A 15684-nucleotide genomic window follows, 5' to 3' on the forward strand; every position below is an offset into this window, starting at 1 on the left:
CTCACATAGTCCCATGGCATTTTTAGCATATAATTGAGAGTTTTTTTATAAATTCACGTAATTTTCTCCCATAAGAGAATCTATGTTTCCTTTCCATAGTTGAGAACTCTGGGAAATTTTGAAGCAAAGTTTCATATTAATTACTATAATTTTTGTGAAAATATCACTAATAATTCAAGTGGCTCTGCATAGATTTTAACTTTTTTGAAAAATAGTATGTGAGGGTATTTGTAATTTAAATTGCAAGTGCAGCATATGCCAGTATGCACAGCACTAAACCCAAGATAATTACTTTGGAGCTGAATCAAGTCTGATAAAGCTTTTTTAAAAAAAGTACTTTAGTATTATTCTGTCGTTTGTGAAACTATCACCAAGTAGTGTGATTTAGCAATAAATTATGGATATATTTCTAAAAAACCACATTCAGTACAACTATCTTTTGTAGAATATAACCCTCATTAATTTTTTGATAAGCCAACTTTTATTTTTTGTGAAATAAGGATATGAATTAACTGCTACTGTTGTATTTTCCCCCTTACATTTGAAAAAGTTAAAAAATTTGGGACCTGCCTTATATAGAACAGCAAGCAGAGAATTACTTTCAATGTTATGGAACCCCTAAAAAACGTGTGTAATAATGGACACAATATGGTTCTTTATTTGAAAACGGATAAATTATGATGCCACATGATAAACTGTGACAAGAAAATATCCATTTCAAAAGAAATGCAGTTTGAGGGATGTTGAATCACATTTATGACTGCACTCTCGATCATTTTCAGCAGGTTGAAAGAATTAACATCTGTTAAATGGTGAAAAGAACGTCTGAATATGGTTGACAAAACAGTAATACACTAAAGCAGTGTTTCCCAACCTTTTTTTCCTCGCAAACCAAAAGAAAGGTCCGAAAAAATTTGACGAACCCCCTATGTAGTCAATGACAGGTAAAAAAAAAAAAAAAAGCAATAAAATTTGATAGAATATATATTTTTCATATTGCAGAATAATTGATTATATTAATCGTGAAACATTTAAATAAAACATTAATAAGACTAAAATGATGGCTATAAAAGTTGAAAACAAAATAAACTTAAACTGGTTCTTATGTTTTACATTTGAATAAACTCTTAATGGGATATTTGTGGCTGTTTGATAGACCAAAGCAATTCAAAGTTAGGCTCAATATCTGACAATTTCAGTCTTAGATCAGGTTCTGCATTAACCTGTTTCTGTATTTATCTTTCAGATAAGTATATATTGAAAATCCTTTCTAGCACAGATAAGTTGTGCAAAATGGTAATAGAACTTCAATGACTTTTTTTGACAGAACAGGATATTCATTTTGTATACTGAGCCAGAAGTCAATTAAAGATTGATCTTTAAAAATTGCTTCTAGAGAACCGTCACAAGATAACTCTATGAGTTTTTCTTTTTCCAGTATATTTAGAGAGGTTTATGAACTTACATTTCCTTGAAATGGATTACGTATCCAGTTGTTTGAGATGGATATATTGCATCTGTTGGGAAAATAGTCATCGAAAGTTAATCGAAGATAGTTCAGATGTTCACATATACTCCTTTTAATGTTTTCGTCAAGTTTAATTGAACTTTCTGATAAAAAAGTGCTGACAGAATCGAAACATCCATACTCATTCATCTGCAGGCATTGAATACAAAAACTGATCTTTTTTCAACATAGCCTCAATTCTATCATGTACACTGAAAATAGTGACACCCTTGCCTTGTAAAGACATGTTTAATTCATTCAGTTTACAAAAAATGTCAGCTAAATACGCAAGTTTTTGCAGCCAAAGAACATCGGATATACAAGAAGACGAATGAAATGGATTATCAATAAAAAATGCTTGAACTTCAGACTTCAATTCAAACAAACGCATCAAAACTTTAACACGGGAAAGCCATCTAACTTCTGTGTTAAGTAGTAAAGAAACGTGGAAACTTTCAAAATCCTCACAAAGCGTACGGAATAGACGGCAATTTGTAGCATGCGATTTTATAAAGTTCACAATTTTCACAGCATCACTTAAAGTAGTAGATAACTCTGCAGGAATACGCTTACATACTAAAGCTTGTCTATGAATACAACGAGACCATTGAATTTTCTCGTTGATCTTCTTCACCCGTGCCACAAAACCAGAAAATTTTCCTGTCATTGATTTTGCACCATTTGTACACACACCCACACAATAAGACCAGCTTATTCCATTCTTTTCAAAATACCCATTGATCATATCGAAAATTGCTTCTCCAGTTCTGTAGGTTTTCAAAGGTTTTGCAAATAGTACATCTTCTTGAACAATATTCGTAAAAAGATATCTAACATAGACAAGCAAGACTGCGGCATTTGTTACATCCGTCGACTTGTCAAGTTGAATTGCAAAATAATTCAATTTTATTCTTTTTAGAAGTTCGTTCTCCATATAATTAGCAAAGTCATTAATTCTATGCGACACTGTGTTGTTTAATAAGGGAACTAGGCCAATTTTCGCTGCCTTTTCTCCAAGCATACATTTGGCGATATCTTTCGCACATGGTCCAATTAAATTTTCTGCTATTGTATGCGCTTGTCCAGATCTTGCAATTCTATAACTTACTTGAAATGATGCTTCAAGAGCCATTTTACTATCATCGTTTGACATCAAGAAAGAAGAAAGGCTAAACTTTTTGATATCTGCTAATTTTCTTTTGAAATATTCAAGAGGTTTACCTTTGTGTGTCGGAAATTTTGTTTCAATATGTCTACGAAGAAGTGATGGTTTTAAACTGCTGTTGGGAAGAACTTTGTTACATATAACACAAAGCGGTTTAGGTTCCGACATATCCCCAGTAAAATGAAAACCCAATTGTAGATAGTCGCTGTCATATTTTCGCTTTTAACCCTTTTCTATCATCATTTCCTTTGTTTTTCTCGTCTGGTGAAACGGTACCTCACTACAGCTTTCAGTATTATCATCTCGATTATCATGTCTCGTTTCTAATCGACCCATTTTTAACCATAATAAAAATAAGCTATAATAATAATTAAATTAATAACTATTAAATCATTTACACAAGAACTTGACAGTCATAGTATCACTATCATTCAAGCTTTACAATGCTAAGCCTATGCATGAACGTCGCCAGACAGACAAACAAAATACAGTTAATACAACACTACTCTTCCAGTTCTCGGTCGTGAACAAGTATCTAATTCTAAAATCTGTAGTAAACTGCCTTAATTTGATATTTATTTCCAATTGTATTGTAAAAAAAAAATATTACATAGAAGGGAATACTGCTGCAATGATTTTAAATATAAAGCAGAATATGATACTAATCACATTGATAAAATGTTTTAAATATAAACAAATGTTTGTAATAAAATGAGAATAGTATTTGATTACTTGAATAAGAGGAATAAATTATAATGTATAAAACTGTTGATATAATTTGATATTGATGAAGTGATTTTGAAAAACAAATAAGGAAAAAAGAAATGAAAATATTGAAATTTATTATAGATTTCTTAACAAATGGGCAGTGAACAATCTGTTTTACAGTGGGTGTGTTCTTTAATTTTTTTTTTTTTTTGATTTTAATGGCATTTTAAAAAATCCGCCATTACAATATTATTTTCGCGAACCACCAGTTGGGAATCACTGCACTAACACAATAACCTGTGGGAATTTTATACTCATAGTATTCTAGACAGAGCTTCTAGTAAAGTCAGAGAGCCTAACAAAAAGGTAGAAATGAATGAAAGCTTTTTTTACCAAGTTCAAAAATTAAGTGGATATTGCTAAGGATATACCAAATGTCTTCTTCTGATTAATAAATAAAAAAGAAAAAAAGTAAAGCCCGAATAATAACAAAAAGAACACAATATGAAATATAGAAAAAAAAAGTATGTATGTACACACACAACACATTCATGGAAACAAAAATACAGTCTATATAGTCAAAAGTCGTTAATTCGGACCTCAAAGCTACAAACTTTCTGCGCATGTGTCGCGTTGACGCATGCGCGTAAGACCTTTACGGCTGCGAATATGTATGTGCGCATGCACAAAATACGTTTACGCATGCGCGTTTAATGTATAACGAACGGTATAAGCTAAGCTAAAATTATCTAATTCAGTTAATGTTGCAGATTGCGTTGTTCCTTAATCTTCAAATTCGATCCAGCTTATTATTTTTTGCAGACTGTTACAGCAACTTTATAAAAGTAATCTTGAACTTTCGATTATGTCAAATAGAATTTCCGATATATATTTACTAATATGTAAAGGATCTACAAAGCGAAAGTATGTTTTGAAGTCCATAAACAAATGTGGAATTGCTGCAAAAAATGACCTAACCATTTCAAAATCTGTTTATCAATTTCACGCTGGCAAGGGGGGGGGGGAAGGCCGCGGCACTCAATGAATTCACAAGTTGATTTGTCAGCACTATCCTTATCTTCAGGGCAGATGTTTTCATTTTATTTGGCTTATAATTTCTTACTAAATGTAGTATTTCATCTCAAAGTGACACAGAGGTTATTGAAAACAAAAAACTTTCGATTGACAAATTAGTCGGTATTCTCGACACAGCAATTATAGGACTTGAACAGCGGAACTTTGTAACTGAACAAGAAATTATGTCTGTTTAAAGAATTAAAGAGAAAGTACTATCGCATAAAACGAAGCAACTTAAACTGAAAGAAATGTTTAATAAAGTAAACAAATAAATATTTAGCTGTTTTTTTTTTTTTTTTTTTTTAATTTTGATACCCTTTAGATCATAATTGTTCTTTATTTCATAAATTATGGTTTCATATTTTTAATTTTATAATTTTTGCATGCCATCTTACCAGATTTAAACTGATGACCTATAATCTGGAAAAATCGATAATCCGGAATTGCCGAACTTTCTGCACACACAACACATTCCGACGAGTCCGGATTAACGACTTTTGACTGTATATACATGGGTGATATGTCTCAAGACCTAAAACTGACAGCTACATTAGAATATTTGTATGAAAACATATAAATACAGTCAACTTTAATTGAAAAAAGAGATGGATAAAATTATGCAAATGAAGAGATTACGAATATTAAATAAATCAAAGTACAATGCACACTACACCATATCATATATTGTACAAAGTAATGTGAAATATATTGTACACTACAGTAACTTTAAAGTAGAATTATATGCTGTTTAAAGATAGTAAAAATAAGAGCAACATCCTTTTCCCATGCTTTATGGTTAACACTGCTCAATTTTATGCTGATATAATTATCTTATTGATCTTACACTTTGAGGTCAAATTGATTAGCATAAAAACCATTACAACACATAACTAAACACAACACAGAATCTAGATTAAGAACGGAGGAAAATTTAACCTGGAAGTCACAGTGAAAGAAAGACTCTTACATCATAAGTATATGGGTAAAGGGAGGGGGAGAAAAGTACCATGCTCTCTGACCTTTGATAACTGCAATCCACTATAGCCAAGATAAGAAACAGATAAATCTAAACACTTTCCTGCAACCTCAGAAACTCATAAGTTAAATAATGACTATTTACTTATATCATTCTGAAAAGTATGAAATATTGTGAAAAGAGCATGATGTTTAAAGTGGTGCTTTTTGGCATGTTTAAAGCACTACTTGACATGCTTAAAGTGGTGTATTTACCATTACAGCTTACTCTTTCTTGGCATGAGCATTTAAAAAATTATTTACTTCATTGCTGTAAACACCACAGATTAAACATAAAATTAAGCTTGCTCACAGAAAAGAAAATTAAAATATTCAATTTACAGATTCTTCTTTGTCTAAAGAAAAAGGATCAAATAATCAAATAAATGAACATACATGTTCACAAAATTAGACATAAAAGGAAAAATCCAGGTTTGAGAAAAATTAAATAAAAAGCAGTAACCCTCTCGCTACATAATTCTTTTTATCAAAATAGGTTCGAAAAAAGCACGATTTTTTAATTACATATTTCAAATCTACATATATTTTAGAGTTAAAATATATGAAAAGTTTCCCCCCCCCCCCCAGTATAGAATTAGCTCATAAAAAAAGATTGTCAAAAAGTTTAAACTGATGAATAATCATACAAAAGAAAAATTTTGAAAATTAATCTTGGCTAAATTATGATTTATTTTATAAAATATAATGGTAAAACGTATATACTAATGAAAATATGCAAAATATTTTTTTAACATTTATTAGAAATGAAGTGTAATATGATACACTTCGAAACAAGGCTGGAGGCATCCTATCTCGCCCTTTTTGCACCAAATACACATTTCTTTGAAAATTTTTTTGCCAGTTTCAGTTCTTTTTTAAGAAACAAACAGCACAATGTCTACGAGTTTCTTTCTTGATGGAATTGGGGGATATATATCTAGCAAAATGCCGAGCAGTTAGTCTCATGTGATTGAGAGTTGAACTACAGACATCTTTGAGCTTTGAAAAGAGCGTGCAAAATGTGTTTGTATATTTTGCAAAAGTATGGACAATTAATGCCATCTGTTAACCTAAATCTGAATAAATAATTAAACATCACAGAAAAGCCGAAATGAAACCATGAACGGAAAAGAGCGGGTTGCACACTTAAATAAACGAAAAATATGCATTCGCATGGAAATCGCGGGTTGTGCAAATTTTGCTACTTCTATGTTGCCTGTTGAAATTGCAGGATATGCAATGAGAAGGTTAAATTGAATATAAGTAGGTTAAATATAAATAATATACTCCTCATAATTTAAGTTCAAAATAAAATGAACAGAATGAATTTGACTTAAGGCCTATTATTTGTGCCACACTTTACTGCAAGTCATAAAAAATGCTAGGAGAAAATGCACCTATTATTAATACGAAAACACTGGAGAACTATAATATCAGAAATGTCATAAAAAACATAATGAAGCATAAAATGAATTAATGGCAATCAGTGCAGAAACATACAATACATTTTTCAAATGATTTCATTGGTTTTAACACTCATTTGATTGAAGTCCCTAACAACTTAGCAGAAACAGGAGAGTAACTTGGTTTCAATCAGTTAGATTAAATTAATGTACGAGGGTTATTCACAAAGTAACTTACGTTTCGATGTCGTGCGGCGAGAGATAGTGCTAGCATTCCTATCTTGGTGTCAGAGTGTTTATTGAATCCTTATGCATCCAGTTGTAATTGTTGACGGCATGTATTGCCGCTGCTTTGTTCACTATGAATGTTTAAAATAGTGCAGCATTAAAAAATTCTGCCAGTTGTGAAGTGCGATCAGAGATTAGATTTTGCTCACAAAAAAATTCAGACCAATTGAAATTTAACTGAAACTTTGTACAATGCATGGAAATGATGTAAGATGCGAAGTTGGAGTGAGACAATGGTGCATCGAGTTTAAAAATGGCTGCACAAATTTTCACGAGGAAGAGCAAGTGGTCGGCCGAGCATTGTTAACCCTCGCACTGCGTACTTTTTTTAAATTTTTTTTTATCAAAATAGGTTTAAAAATTGCATAATTTTTATTACATATTTCAAATCTACATATATTTTAGTTAAAATATACAAAAATTTTTTTGAAAGAGTTCTTTTTCAATATAGAATTAGATTATAGAAAAAGAATGTTAGAATACAGAAATTGAAGAATAATGATATAAAAGGAAAATTAATATTGGTTAAATTATGATTTATTTTATAAAATACAAAGGTAAAACATATATACTAATGAAAATGTTTGCATAATGTAATCTTTTGCATGTAAATTTTGCACCACTGTCGAACGTTTTCAATAGAAACTGAATTTTCATATTTATCACTATCTGCTGAGGAATTCTCGAGAAATTCTCATCAGTTTCACTATAACTATCTTCAATATACTTGAAATCAGAGTCAGAACTACTACCAGTGCTGGAAATATCGTCAGGAATATAGTTTATATCACTCGTGAAACGCTTCCTGCCAGACATCTTTGAGCTCTGAAAAGCGAGCACAAAATGCTACATTACGTACTCTTGTATATTTGGCAGAAACGGGGAAACTAATGGCATCTGTTAGCCCACATCTAAATAAACAATTAAACATCACAGAAAAGCCGAAACATTGAAGAGGGAAAGAGCAGTTTGCAAAGTTAAATAGACGGCAAAAATTCATCCCCGCGGAAATCGCAGGATGCGCAGCGAGAGGGTTAATGCTGAACTCATAGAGATTCATGAAATTGATGAAAAGATTCACGAAATCCACCACTTCACCATTTCAAAGCTCTCACTAGAGTTTCCTCAAATTTCAAGAACTTTTTTGTTTGGTTTTGTGATGCAAGATTTAGGCTATCACAAGTTTTGCACCAGATGGATACCAAAACTCTTGTCAGAAGACCACAAAAAGCACCACATGGCAGCAACTTTAACATTTCTCGAGACATAGCAAAAACAGTGAATCACTGCTCAGTCATGTCGTAATAGGAGACTAAGGTAAAATTCGTTACTTGTGTGTGCCTAGCTTCCAACATAGTGCTTCGACGAGGACGAGGAACTGCACACTGGCGTCTGTGCTTGATTAAGTCTCTGGTGGCAATATTCTACGACAATGTAGCTCGTGTACCATTATAAGTGTCTTGATTTATACGGATATTATGTAGAAAAATAGCTGAATAATGTGCCTTTTAAATGTAAGTAATAAAAAATTTTTACATTAATTTTTTTTTTTTATCATTCTAAAACATATATTATTTTCTGAACCTACGTAATTGAATACAGCAAACTGAACACTAATCAACTAGACAAAAAAAAAAAAAAAAAAAAAAAAAAAGAGCACTCAGCAACATGTCAAGTCATAAATAAAATACTCAGATTATTGTAGTCAAACAAATTTGAGTACAACTGGCATTCATTCTCACAGCCACACACACAAGTAAAATACAAGTTCTCATGTTCATGCCATATATTCTCTCAAGTTCATGCCATATGTGACAAGCCTGCATTAATTCTAAAAATATATAAAAATTACATACCTCTCCTTGACATGAAATATATACATAATTTGGATTATAAGCTGCTCTTAAATAATCAGGCATGGTAGGTGGAAATGTATCATTTGTATAAGGTACTGGTTTCCAGTTGAATATCTGAAAAGAAGATTGCATGAAAATAATTCTGGTCAAAATACAGGTAATCCTTTATTTGGGAATGATAAGCAAATAAATGCACTTCAAAATCACTTCTCAGTCTCTGCAAAACTGAGATACTCATTCAAAAGTTGTGTTACATTTTAAGAGAAGAAATGGCCATTACATAGACCCTCTCTTATATGCTCATTTACATGAAAATGTATTTCTAACACATTATTGAAATAAATTTAGGGTCTTGCATAATAAAGAAATAAGGACTACATAAAAAAGAAAACACTTAAACCTATAACAAATAATAATATAATTAATATAAACTATAATATAAAACTAATGCAAATAATAACAACAAAACTACATTCCTACAATCATGAAGTTAATATATATGTTTATTTTACCTTAATATTTCACGTTACAGCTTCAAAAGATAATAACTAACAAATGGTAACACACTGGATTGGATTACACCTAATTTTGCTTTAACATAAATTAAATTTAGAAAATAAATATTTTTTTAATACATGTTATTTCGATTTAAAATGAGTGGGCCAAGAAAATTTCCAAGATTTTATTTTTTGGCCCAAATTCTAAGACTTTTTTATTTGTAGCACAGAAGTATATGCAGATATGAATAGATAGCATAACAACTAGTAGAGGAGAATGAAGTGCCTCCCTAAGGCAAGTAGTAAGTCATATGTGACTAACTGCATGCACTTTTTCTTTTGTTTCCAGGTTGTGTATTGAGAATTTGAAATCTAAACAAATATTTTGTCTCTGTGGGAGACATTTAGTGTGAAACAGAGTTGAAATAAATAAAGTGGAAGGAATTCTTAATTATGTATCAATCGAGTATGTATCAATTATTATTGTATCAATTGAGTTGAATTAGTATTAACCGAATTAAAATCAGCAATTTTGAATGTGTATTTGAAACGCGGTTTGGTCACAATGCATAAAAATATAAAAATAAATTCATTCCCAATATGACCAAATTCCCCCTCCCCTCATTACAATGGCACAAACAGCTAGTACAGAAGAAGGATTTGATTATCTATCCCATGAAGATATTAATGAATTATTAGTCAATGAATTATTAGCCCTAAGCCAGCGATTCTCAACCTTTTTTGGCCCATACATTCTCTTCACCACTGCTATTTATACATTTATTTCAATTTAGATTATTTTTCAATATGTTTTATAAATTAAACAAGTAAAAGGTAGAGAAAATGTTGATAAATATCAAAACTTGAATAAGAGTAGTTTTTTAACATTCATAAATAAAACTAAATCCCCAACAGGCAAATTAGACTGACTACATCCCTCCCTCCCCGAAATGACAGAACCCCTGCTCTAAGCAAAGATAAAATATCAGAGGTTGCTTTCCGCCAATCCCATAGAGCGTAGTGATATTGAAGAAAATGATCCAGTTCTAAATGCTGGTTTAGTAAAAGATTGCTAGAAAATTGAGTAATCACTGTATAAAACATTATCATACACTGGGAAGTTTTAATATGAACTGAAGCTGCTGAAAGCCTCTTTACAGAGCATTAATGAAGCCTCACTTAACTGCCGTAATTTGTTCATGAATTCTAGCAAGATTCAAGGTGTTCTCATTTAAAGAAACACTTTTTACCATAGGAATCAATGTAAAACAATATACTGTGTACCATACTGAAATAAATTTATAGTAATGTAATCTATTATTTACTATGCATTCTTCTTTATAATGCCATCTAAAGATGTTTGGTTTTGTATATGCTTCAAAATTTCACAAAAATGAGATAGCATTATCATCAAATAAATCTGCAGCATGTATAGCTACTGCCATATTAGGATTATGCCTTTTGGTATGCAATAGTTTGCCATGCTTTCAGCATCTTCCTTATTTCACTGGAAGTTTGTTGCTTTACTAAAGCTGTTTTCTCTTTCTCTCCTGATGAAATCTCTGCAGCCTTTTGCTGCGATGCAAAACGTAGCTTCATACACTCTTAGGTGGTCAGTTCCTGGGTATACTCTTCCACTAGCTCATTTATGTTATTCTTAGTAGAAGATATGGGACCACTTCTAGCCCCATAATCTTAGCCAGAGACAATCTCATTGACTACAGGCTCCATAAACACTTGCTCAAAACTGTCAGACTAAGGTATTAGGGGAAAACTTCATCCATACAAAAATAATGGTTCTCTTGGTGACCCCATTCCCATGACTTGATGAACATCTTGAGGCAGGTAACGAAACGATGACAGACTGGACTTTCCCAAACTCTCTGAGAGTGACATCGATTCCTTCAGTTACCTCATAACAATGCTCAAACAGCACTATAGAGTTTTCTAAAGTTTGAAATGACTTGCTGATCCATGGACTGCAATACAAGAGTTGTGTTGGAAGGCAGAAACTAGATTCTGATGAATTTACATTCTTCGAGGAGGTCACCTTCTAGGCTTGTGCCATGTGCAGACTCATTGTTCATAACAAGTCACAGAATGGCAAATTCTTCTCAAGCAGATGTGTTTTTACAGATGGACCAAACACTTCAATGATCCAATCTGTAAAAAGGTCATATGTCACAAGCCTTGTCGCCAGACCTTCACATGACATTTAACCTGACCTTCTGGACTTGTATACTTCTTGATAGCTCGTGAATTGTTCGAATAACTTACATTCAGTGCTTTAAATTTCAAATTGCCACTTGCATTTGCACAAAACAGCAGTGTGACATGGTCTTTCACTGGCTTGAGACCCGGCAATGCCTTCTCCTCACTATAATATAAGTTTGCTTCAGTATCATTTTCTAGGTGAGACCCATCTCATAGCAATTAAAAACCTTCTGAGATAAATACTTCTAAGAATTCCCATCTCTCTTGAAGATGGTGACTAAGTTCTTGTCTGCTTTATGGAAAATTATATAAGAAGGGGAAAACCTTTAATCATTACATCTACACAGAAAGAGGACACCGAATAAATACCTGAAAAACGTATGCACTGTTTCAATAGTTGGTAACAACAGAATATCCACCAGGATAGAAATCAATTTTAGACTTTCCGTACATCTGTAGCAACAATATATAAAATAATAAACCAAGATTTGCAACTAAAAAAAGCTAAAAATTATGACGTTCATCAGTTTTGCCAATGCATGTGGTTTAATCCTTCGCGGGCGCAAAGCTAAAATACTCTTTCTGTGATAAAGTACATTATAAATATTTTTGTTATAAAGTACATTATAAATATAACGTTCTCAACCCTCTTTTAAACATTATTTGGCCGTAAATAATTTTTCGGATCAGACATCTTTTGTCTAGAGCATGGCTAGAGGTTATAGCCACTACGCATTTAAGACATTTAGCTTACCTGTTAATGCAAAATTAATTCAACTTATTACAACACCTTTTTATGAGAAATTAATATTTATGAAAATAACAATTTTAAGGATAAATAAATACAAAATATTTGAGGAATAAAGTAATAATACAATTTTACTGTAATAAACAGCAAAAATACTCCAAGAGGAGTTGGATTTTGCATTTTTAAAACTTCAGAAGACGGACAACTGTCTTCTGTAAATTCTGGCAGAGATCTGGCAAGGAAATGCTTATTCCATTTCACTTGCAGCTGAGAAGTAGAGGGAAGCTGTAACTCCTCAATTTCTTCATCATCAGAACTAAAAATAATATTTTCCTCTTGACTAAAGTCCGCAAAGTCTTAAGTAAAGTCTTCATCAGTATCACTATCATTAGATACTGCTGAACCATCAACTGATGGCAAATCTTCAAAAATAGCACAAGCCTCTTGCTATTTTTTAAGATTTTAAAATAATACAAAAAAATTATCCACATAGAAAAAGCATTTTAAATATAGTCTCTCTGAAAAACATGAACATTCTGGCTGAACAGAAAAAACTGTACTGAGTATCAAATCAAGCCCAAAACCTCATCACTTACACCCCTACAGAAATATAAAACTGTCAAACATAATTTTCTCTCAGGTAGAGGCTATGCAGTGTTTTCAAGGTCAGTGTTACTCCCCAAAAAGAGCAGTGGATAAATCCTGAATCCACGTCCAAAAACTTTACAAAAACCTAGTAAATATGAATGGTTTTTGCTCATGAATTAGTTTAATTGATTGAAATGATAGGAAAATATACATTAAAACTGTCAAAATGTTTTGCATAAATTAGAAATATTATTTAAAATAATAAAATTTTAATTTGCAGTACTTATGCAGCGAATGTACAAGTTCAGCACTCCATCAGAAACCATAACTCGATAATAATGTATAGTGCTGCCATCTGTAATGATTTTTAAGCATTTCAGCTTCAATAAATGCAGATGGCTAACAACGATAACCACTGCGCACTTAGAAAAAAAAAAATATTTCTAGGTGGCACGACTTTGTAGCCACTGCCCGCGAAAGGGAATGTAGAAAATTTATAGAACTCAATACGAAAATGAAGAGGAGATAAATGGAAACACATTGTGACCTTCGATGATGTATGGGTTTACCTGAATGACTGCAACAATAAAACTACCTATTATCTAAACAACACGTAAAAATATACAAACCTGGTTCCACCAATGCAAAGACAGTTTATCACTTGCAGGACTCTCTTAGAATGGGAAATAAAAAATAAGAAGAGTGTGTAGGGAGGATATTAAAACCAATTCAGAGTACCATCAAGTGAAAGTTTTATGCCTGACACAATAGTTCTTTCTTTATTCCTTTATTCTAAATTTTACATTTAGATTAAAGAAAGAACATTACAGAATTTACAGAAAAAATCTCCTTTCTTTATTCTAATGACTTTCAAAGAGTGAAACTTCATCAAGACAAAGTAACAAGTCATACTGGAAAATTACCACAGCATTCCTTGAAGAAAAAAAAATGAATAATACAGATATTGCATATATACATTTCCAACGTATTCCTACAACGTAGATGGTTCACTAATGGACTATTGTGTCTTTGGTATCTTGAAAAGAAGTACACATGGGGAAAAACCCCGAAAACGCCCATGCAGCCAGCCTGTTCGCGTGACTCGAACCTCAGACCGAACTACCAGTGTTCAGCGTCTTTACGTTCGACCACTGGTGGTCTGATGGACACTGGAAAGCAATGGAAAAGAAAGAGAAATCAATACACCTGGAAATTTTATCAATAGTCTTTCAATCATGGAAATCATGATGTAAACTTAAAATCCAGACAAAAAAGGTTATCAGAATGAACATTTAGAAAATACTCTTTACATTTAAATGGTTCCAAAACTGTTCCAAAAATGTGTAAACAGCCTCTGGTTCATACGACTTTACTTTCCTAAGAATGAAATTAATAAAATATTAATTAACCATAGTTGGGATATTAAAATCATGGTACCACGATTATAAGAACCTGTAAGAAATTTTTTGTAAAACCATAATTATATTTCTACACAATTGAATTCTGACACAATAAAATTCCTGAATTACTTTCTGATAACCCAATTACATGTAACTAACGATTTTGTATAGCATGCAAAATAAACGAACAAAAAAGTACTCACCCGATTAATTTTCAATAAAACACATGGATGTCCAACATCGTATCCAAAATGATTTGGGTATGTACAAAAATCACCAAGTTGTTCGATATCAAATTTACATACATGTGGTTTGTCATACTGAGTTTCAAAATCACAGGAAAGCACATGTTCACCAAATTGCTGTCCACCCTGGTATGCTATTAACAAATAATTCAGTATCTTTGATGGAAAATGTAATACAACAACATAATTCAAAACACTAATAACACAAAATAGAGTGCTTAATAATTATAAATTTTTAGGATCTATTTAGAAAATTTACATTGTAAAGTTCAAAATCGAGATTAACAGAAAATTGCGAGTTCAAACTTAGCAAGTTATCATATGCATGCAGTTTTAATACAAAGAAAATATGGAATTATAAGGAATATGAATGCATGTTTGTATATTTCTTTTTGTATGGTTAGATTAAGTTATATATGAATATAGCAAAGGTCTATCTGCCTATGGGAGGGGATGCCTTCATGGAGGACTTTTTTTAAGGGAAACTTGTTTGTATTCATGTTACGCACACGGAAATCCACAAATACCAACCATGCAATCAGCTTGTTTATCTGGAAATAAACCTAAGTCAAACTCCCAACATTCAACAGTCTTAGCTCAACCACTGATGAGACTGAGCCACTGACTTTTTAGAAAATATAGAGTATCAAAACAGCTTTAAAATGCATGTTCTGTTTTTAGGAAAAGTAAGAAACTGCAATCTACATGCTGATAGTCCTGTTGATTTTATTTTTAATGCAGACAACAATGAACATAAATTGAGAAATTTTGTAAGTGTACTGAATATTATATTCTAATTATGCTAAAAGTATAAAGACTAACACTTTTTCTAAAAGGTTGCTAAGAAATGCAGATCACTGTCAAATAATTTAATAATTGTTGTCAAATAATTAAGGTGGCTCACCTAATAGGTGGGCCACCTTTGCCTCCTATGAAGGGACAGACAGTTACAACCATGCCTTATCCAGAATTTG

General features: G+C 31.9%; 1 protein-coding gene across 1 annotated transcript in view; it reads right to left on the minus strand.

Moving 5' to 3' along the window:
- Positions 1–15684, minus strand: part of LOC118200550 (sodium/potassium-transporting ATPase subunit beta-like) — a 42212-nt gene that overhangs the window by 5182 nt on the left and 21346 nt on the right. Inside the window, exons 4-5 of the mRNA XM_085811527.1 lie at positions 14669–14844; positions 9019–9132 (exon numbers count right to left, since the gene is read on the minus strand). Coding sequence (XP_085667653.1) covers positions 9019–9132; positions 14669–14844 — 290 coding nt within the window. The remainder of the gene's footprint in view (positions 1–9018; positions 9133–14668; positions 14845–15684) is intronic.

Source organism: Stegodyphus dumicola, chromosome 2 (genome assembly GCF_044657685.1).
Source record: "Stegodyphus dumicola isolate Sdum_Otavi_A_Nest chromosome 2, ASM4465768v1".
Classification (NCBI taxonomy): domain Eukaryota; kingdom Metazoa; phylum Arthropoda; class Arachnida; order Araneae; family Eresidae; genus Stegodyphus; species Stegodyphus dumicola.